The sequence below is a fragment of the Polyodon spathula genome, chromosome 18 (assembly GCF_017654505.1).
Source record: "Polyodon spathula isolate WHYD16114869_AA chromosome 18, ASM1765450v1, whole genome shotgun sequence".
Taxonomy (NCBI): Eukaryota; Metazoa; Chordata; class Actinopteri; order Acipenseriformes; family Polyodontidae; genus Polyodon; species Polyodon spathula.
Genome location: NC_054551.1, coordinates 10,564,041 through 10,572,439, shown reverse-complemented (window position 1 = coordinate 10,572,439; position 8,399 = coordinate 10,564,041). Strand labels below are relative to the sequence as shown.

The 8,399-nt window shown below is 38.3% G+C and overlaps 1 protein-coding gene across 1 annotated transcript; it reads left to right on the top strand.

Annotated features, from left to right (window-relative positions):
• The first annotated feature begins 4,133 nt into the window (after nucleotides 1–4,133).
• On the top strand, nucleotides 4,134–6,119 carry LOC121330618 (noggin-2-like). Its single transcript, XM_041277258.1, has one exon. It carries the CDS (start codon nucleotides 5,468–5,470, stop codon nucleotides 6,104–6,106), a length of 639 nt encoding a protein of 212 aa, XP_041133192.1. The 5' UTR covers nucleotides 4,134–5,467; the 3' UTR covers nucleotides 6,107–6,119.
• The last annotated feature ends 2,280 nt before the right edge of the window (nucleotides 6,120–8,399 follow it).

Sequence of the window (8,399 nt, the reverse complement as noted above, 5' to 3'; positions counted from 1 at the left end):
TAGACTTGACTGAAATTAAAGATCACTATAACCAACAGGTAGTTGCACAGAAACCAGGACCAGAGGACACACAGTCGGAAATGAAGTGGAGACAAACCAAGGACAGAGAGTAAGAGACACTTCTTTAGACAGACAAGTGAAGATATAGAATAGGTAAGCTAGCCATGTTCTTAATGCTGAATCTTTGGGATTCTTTACGACCCAACATGACAAACTTTTGGGAACAATCAGCTACTAGAAACCAGACGAGCACTGATGGGCTAAATGGCCTCCTCTTGATGGGCTGAATGGCCTCCTCTTGATGGGCTGAATGGCCTTCTCTTGATGGGTGGAATGGCCTCATCTTGAAGGTTGGAATAGCCTCCTCTTGTTCATACATGTTTCTTGTCCTCTTACAGTATGTTCTTATAAAACAACATATAGCCACTATACAATAGCTTGGATTCCGATAGTCTGTTCAGCCAGGTTATAAAATGTCTTACCTCTTGTTATCAAGAGCAATATTATCACTGCCCGCCTCGCCCCCTTCTTCTATGGAAGATTTTTTGTTTCTTTGTATTTAATACATACATTTGGAATCTGCAGATATTTCAAAGACAACAAAGGCCACGTGATCTACCACACAACAGATGATTAGATATCACAAGGATATATATATGTGTGTGTGTGTGTGTGTGTGTATGTGTATATATATATATATATATATATATATATATATATATATATATATACACACACACACACACACACACACACACACACACACACACACACACACAGTCGTGAAAAAGTATTTGCCTCCTGTCTGATTTTCTGCATTTTTACATATTTTTGACACTGAATGTTATCAGATCTTCAACAAAAATCTAATATTAGATAAAAGCGACCCTGAGTGAACAAATAACACAACATTTGATACTTATTTCATTTATTTATTAATTAAAGAAAGTTATGCAACAGTCAATGCCCCAGTGTGAAAAAGTAATCCCCCCTTAGACTCAATATCTGGTTACGCCACCTTTAGCAGCAATAACTGCAACCAAACACTTCCTGTCGTTATTGATCAGTCTCTCACAGAACCGTGGAGGAATTTTGGCCACTCCTTCATGCAGAACTGTTTCAACTCAGTGATATTTTTGAGTTTTCGAGCATAAACTGCTTGTTTCAGGTCCTGCCACAACATCTCAATGGAGTTTAGGTCTGGACTTTGACTAGACCATTCCAAAACGTTCTTGTTCTTCAGCCATTCTGATGTAGAAGTGCTTGTGTGTTTCGAATCATTGTCTTGCTGCATGACCCAGCTGCGCTTCACCTTCAGCTCAAGGATGGATGGCCTGACATTCTCCTGTAGAATTCTCTGATACAGAGCAGAATTCATGGTTCCTTCAATGATGACAAGTCGTCCAGGTACTGATGCAGCAAAGCATCCCCAAATCATGACATACCACCACCATGCTTGACTGTTGGTATGAGGTTCTTACTATGGGTTGCAGAGTTTGGTTTTCGCCAGACATAGCAGGGCCCATGCTGGCCAAAAAGTTACACTTTTGACTCATTTGTCCATAGAACATTGTTCAGGAGGAACTCTTGAGGATCATCCAGGTGCTTTTTGGCAAACTTGAGACGAGCATTCATATTGTTCCCAGTGAGCAGTGGTTTCCGCCTTGCTACTCTGCCATGAATTCCATTTTTGCCCAGTGTCTTTCTGATGGTGGCGTCATGAACACTGACCTTAGCCGAGGTGAGAGAGGCCTGCAGATCCCTGGATGTTGTTCTAGGGTTCTTGTGACTTCCTGGACGATTTTACGCTTAACTTTTGGAGAGATTTTGGCAGGACAGCCACAACTGTGGTTTGGTGGAGCCCCAGAGCCTTAGAAATGGCTTTGTAACCCTTTCCAGACTAATAGGCATCAAAAAGTCAGAAATTCAGGAATTTCTTTTGATCGTGCCATGATGTGCCTCTAGAACCTGTGTGTTGACAACTTCACTCTGATGGTAAGGGTCAGATTTATATTGGGCAGGGCTGGCCCATATCAGGCCTGATTGTTAACCAAAGTAATCAAACAGCTGACCCTAATTAACCCTTTAATTGTGTTAAGTTAACTAGGGGAGCAATAACTTTTTCACACCTGAAGATTGCATGTTTGATTAACTTGCACACCAAACAAATGAAAGAAGCACCAAACTTTGGTGTCATTTTTTCTCTCAGACTCCCTCTATATACTACTACAACCCACAAAAAGATCTGACCAAATTCAATGTGAAAAATGTGCAAAAATGCAGAAAATCAGACAGGGGGCAAATACTTTTTCACGGCACTGTATATATATATATATATATATATATATATATATATATATATATATATATATATATATATATATATATATATATACACTCGTTTGTAAATTTTATTATAACTTTATGTACCTAAATTGGTATACATCGCGTGTTGCTCAGACAGGGATATTTGTTCTGAATTTATACATAACAATGTTTTGCAACTTAATGTTAAGGTAAATAAGACCTTGTTTATAGACGGCCCAAAAATGTACTGACCACAAAAAACGGAGAAGAAAAATCACTCGCATGCAGTCTGAAGAGAATAATCTAGTCAAAGCTGATATGATCTGTATGTTCTAAATCCAGAGGCAATTTTTTAACAGGGGTTATAGTCTGCCATGCGGCATCTAATTCAAAACAAAGCAGTAAAGAATTCCGAATATCAAACAGCGATATGAACAAAAAAGAAAATTTCTCAAATGCTATAGAATTCCAAAGATGCTTGGAGAATACCTTGGAGCTCAACGAAATGGTCTCCGATGTGTGACAGGCTCTATCTGTAACGTGATCCCTGTTTTTGATGTGAGTGAGGTAATATTTCATTAGGATAAACTAAGGGGTATGAATAGCGATTAAGCAATTAAAACACACAAAGAAATGTGGTGTTATTATAGGTAAACTATTGAATATCCTACCCACAGGTAAACAGGCATTTTGAACATTTTTTGATACTTCTGCATCAGGTTACTGTGTCTATGTTTCAAGATACTGCACTATATTGTAATAATTCTGCATACAAACTACAGATACGAGACTATGGTGGGTGAACTATGCATCGGCTGCAGAGTCACTTACAACAACGTCTCACCCGAAAGACGGAGCACAAGGAGGTTAAGTGACTTGTTTGGGGTCACACAATGAGTCAGTGGCTGAGCTGGGATTTGAAGTGGGTACCTCCTGGTTATAGGACTGTTTCTTTAACCACTGGACCATACATCTATCTATCTATCTATCTATGTATCTATATCTCAAATTTGCTGTCAGATTAACAGGGGCCTATTTGTTAATTCGTTTTCTTTAATTGTTTATTTTTTTTTGTTGTGGTGAAATATATATATATATATATATATATATATATATATATATATATATATATATATATATATATATATATATATAGTTTAAATTTCAAACATTTTAAAACGTCTCGTGCATTCAAATGTGTAATTTAAATGTGATATGAGACTTCTTTTTAATACGAGATATTATCTGCATTTTCTATTATGAATTACCCAAATTCATAACCAGTAACAGGTAACAAAAAATACAGATTAGTTTTTTTTTTTTTTTTTTTTTTTTTTTTTTTTTTAAAGAAAGCGTGTTTTATGTATTTATTATAAAATCATGCAATAAATGTATATTGTAAAATACTCAATGGGAGACATTAATGGAACATCTACTGTAAGTACTACAGCATATGTATTTATACATCGGCAAAGGAATGGCGTTTGATGTAGCCATAGACTAATGAATCTAAATGTAATTAGGGCGTGTACTCGAGTGTAAGTAACACGGTATAAGTAACGCGCATGCTATGTTCATCTCATCCATAATGACCGTTATCTGCAGTAGATTTGTGTTTGTAAATCATGTAACAGTATGAGCACAGCGCTCCAGAAATGAAGGGATGTCTTTAGGACCTAGTGGAGTTGCTTAGTGGGAACATCTCTGGAAGGGGGGGGGGCGTGCTGTCAATCACAGTGAAAGTGACAGGAGTGGGCAGTACCCACTGACACTTAGTACCATCAGAGGGGGATATTTAACTTGGGATTTAGTTCGGATCGCAGCAGAGAGGCACATACACACACTCAGTGTGCACAAACATAGCAAAGGAGAGCGGATCTCAAAGCTCTTTACACAGAAGCTACTGTACCAGCAATCAAGAGGATAAAAGCTCCCCCGGGGATTGGCACAAACACTAACCGACCTAGAGTCTCCTCTACTCGGATTGCAGTCTGGACATGCACCGATGGCACTGCTCCTAACTTTTGGATATTGAACCCAAGCAACAATAAAAGGACATCAGTCTCACAGAAGGGGGTATAGTTTTCTGCTAGGAATAAAATGACAATGTTTTATTCTGAAAAAAAGAATGGCAAGCATTTCAGCTTGTAATTCCATGGATATTGAGTATCGCATTTGCTTTTGCAGTTTATGCAGCTATATCTGTTTATAATATTATTATTTGAAAAGGTCACATCTTTGACTATTGCTGGAATTAATTCGTTTTGGAGAAAAAAATTAAGTATCTACCCAGGGAAAGTTGGTTTGCAACGCATTATTTTGATACAAAAAAGTCCATACCAACAATTTCGTGGGAACATTTGTAAAACCAGGGATCACTTATGAAAACAAGGCTGGTGCTGATTTAAAAACGTATTGGATTGTCTTTTCCTTTTATTACATAATATCTAAAGAAAAAAAAAAAAAAAACTATTTCTCGATTCTGGGATTTTGTTTGCTTGTTTTTGCGCCCCAAATTTATTTCCCCTCTGAAAGATGCTGTAACCCAGCTTGCTGTTTCGAAACCGTGTCATACTATAAAGTTCGAAACGTTTTTTAAAGACGTTTTTTATACTTTTGATTTGGAGGTAGATTTATTTATTTATTTTTTTTACTGGGCAACACTGATCCATAGAAGAACATTTCATTCCAGGCTGCAATCCCACGCCAGCCCCTGTCATCCAGTCTAGACAATTTGTCGTGACTTTGAGTCCAAGTGTAACCATGGCGACCATCAGAAGCTCTATTTGAATTTTGGAGAAAAAGGAGTAAAAAGCAAGCGAGAGAGGAGAGAAAGAGAGCGAGTTTTTTTTTTCCATTCAGCTGTGGTAGGAGCCTAATTGGTTTGCAGACACCACTATACCAGGAGCCTGGGACAGAGTGGAAAAAGTTGGAAGCGCACAGCGAGTCTTGTGGTCCCTAAAAAGAGATCTCAAGTCCATGTCATTCAAACCCGTAGCGATCTATTAACAGTATCGCCTTGCCTCGGCTTTGACTTGACCTATTTATGAAATCTCCCGGCTCCACATTTCAGAGTGTATAGTATCTGCAGAAAATAAATCAATACATACTCACACCAAATAAATAAATATAGAGTTTATTTATTTATTTTTTTTTTAACATGGGTTTTTCACAAGCTCTTCTCGTCTGCGCTTTGGTCTTCCATTCAGGCGCCTGCCAGCCCTATCTCCGGCTACGACCTTCCCCTAGTGATAAGTTGCCGGTCATTGATATTATCGAGCACCCCGATCCCGAGTACGACCCCCGGGAGCAGGACCTCAATGACAGGACTCTGAGAAAAAAACTGGGAAGCAACTTTGACCCCAACTTTATGTCCATCAGCACTCCTGTCCAGGTCAACCTGTCCATACAAGACATACACCCGAAGCTCAGGATTCCTGGACCGATGCCCAACGACATTAAGAAGCTGGACCTTTCTGAAACCCCGTACGGGATGCGGGTGAAAATTGGCAAGAAAGCGCGGAGGAAATTCCTGCAGTGGCTGTGGACTTACACTCACTGCCCCGTGGTCTACACCTGGAAGGACCTAGGGCTCCGGTTTTGGCCTCGCTACATCAAGGAAGGGAACTGCTTAAATGAACGTTCTTGTTCTTTCCCAGAGGGGATGTTTTGTAAACCGGTGAAGTCAGTTACCAAGACTTTCCTCCGTTGGTACTGTCAGGGATTTTTAAGACAAAAATACTGTACGTGGATACCTGTTCAATACCCAATTATTTCAGAATGCAAGTGCTCGTGTTGAGTTGTTTTTCTTTGTTTTTTTTGTTTGGGGGGGGGGGGGGGGGGGTGTGGAAAATCCTATTGCACTGTAAAGTTTTTTTTCAAAACAGAGATAAACTATAGTGTTGCTGGGAAGGGCACTATAGCGAAATCTATTTTTATATATAGCATTCTAATAAAAGTATAAACTTTGTACATACTTTTTTTTGTTTAAAGATGCAGTTGAAGTTTTTTTTGTAAAGGAACAGGACCGTATTACCTAACCCAAGATTATTTTTTGGAAGAACGTAGCACTTCAAATCAAAGGTTGTTTTATTTTAAAGAAGAGAGGAAGACTGACCTCCGGAGCTTGTATAATGACAGTATTGATGGACACCTTTTTTTTTGCAGATGCTACCTAGATTGTTTTTGTATTATATTAATAACAATTAAAAGAAAGTTGAGGATAAATATAAAAGGGTGGACTCAGCTTTTGAGGATACAGTGTAGTATTGTAGAGAAGTAAACAAACAAAAAAAAATCTGCGTACAATTTATTTATTATTTTAACGATTGTAAGTATAGATAACAAAGAAAAAAACTAGATTATACAAGTAATTATTGGAGATGTCTACTTGAATATTTCTATAAAAACAAACAAACAAAACAAAAACCTAAATACATAAGTAAATAAATAATGTAACATAGCAATGTAAATATAAAGGTTACACGCTTTTAGCAATAAAAATCTATCTTGGAACAATCGGACTTTTTGTCTGTTAAGCAAGTCTGTTTTTTGTTAATTTTGTCTTTTTTACAGGTGTTGAAAGTAGTAGACGCTAAGGTAAGTCCTTAATATTGAGAATTAAAGGGTGGCGTATCCATGGAAACGACCTGCTTACAAAGGAATTGTTTAACGTTTAACGTTTCGCCTGGGTTTTATTGAAGACACATATTTACAAGCCCCGTTTGTCATACAAATCTGTTCTGAAATCAATTTACAATGCAATGAAGTGATGGGACGCAATTGCCCGCCCAGAGGTGACCGTTTTAAGTAACTTCACTAGCAAGTTGTGTCAGGATGCCAAAGGTTTAGCATAGCAAAGTGTAACTCCGTAAATTGGTAAACAGTAGAGACGCTGAGCTCCAATACAGGGAGCCTATACCCTTGTCTGGTGGAAATGACCCGCCGTGACTGACAGTAGTTGGTAAAATGTTGTGAGCTCCCCGTATTCCAACTAAATCGAGTATAAATAAGCGCATACCATGATTGTGCATTGATTTGATTGTGATAATCATTTCAAGAATGTTATTTATACCAGTTGTGCAAAGGCTAAATAAGAAACACTATTTCGCTAATTTGGTCTGCAATGTATTAAAAACCACCCCATCAAAAAATGCTATTAAATTTTTAAAATAATTGGCTTGGCCAGAATGGAAACAGCGTGTATGCTTATTGTATCAATTCCAGCACCAGTTTTTGATCTTAATTTCTATATATATTACGCCTATTTAATCTAACTGATCTTTTTTTTACAAGTCTGTGATCGTGATTAGCAGCTTAGTCAGTTTTTTTTTTTATGATAGAAACATTGGAGTAAGGGGGGGGGGGGGGGGGGGGGGGGGGGGAGCTTGCCAGAGGGTGGGGGTGAGTCCTGGGCGCTTTCCCTGTTGTCTGTCTTGTTTGGAAGGCTCAGGGTTCTTGGAACCTCCGCGCGACTCCAGGCGCCGCTCAGCCGCCGCCCCCTCTTGACTGAACAGAAAGGGGCACTTGAAAAAAATGTAACCCTTTCACTTCTGCCCAGCGCATAATTTTTCCACCGCCGCCAGTCAACACATTAGGGTATTATAATCAACTCTGCACGAAAATGTCTTTACAAGGACTAGTTTAAGTGAATTAAAAACAACTTTTGCGTTTATAATCGTAACTTTTTGAAAAGCGATTTAACACTTACAGGAAGACAGTTTGTTAATTTCACCTTTTTTCTTTTTCTTACATTTTTAACTCTTGTGGCACTCTTGTGTTTTTTGGATAGTCTGTATAAAAACAGCAACAAAATTCCTAAAAAAAAAAAGTTAACCCTCTCACTGCCCCGTAATACCATAGTCTGATTGAGTTTTACACATCCTTTCCATATCGCGATCCTTCTGCGGGCTGTGTTAGTACACCGGGCATTGTATTGAGCAGTTTTTAAGCCTTGCTTTGCAACTAAATAAATTGTTTAACCCCTTCAGTGTCACCACTTTGTTCTGGAAACCTGTTGTCATTGTGACAGCAGGTTTATAACTAAATATAATTATTTTGGTAGCGCTTTATAATAAGGTCCAGTAATAAAG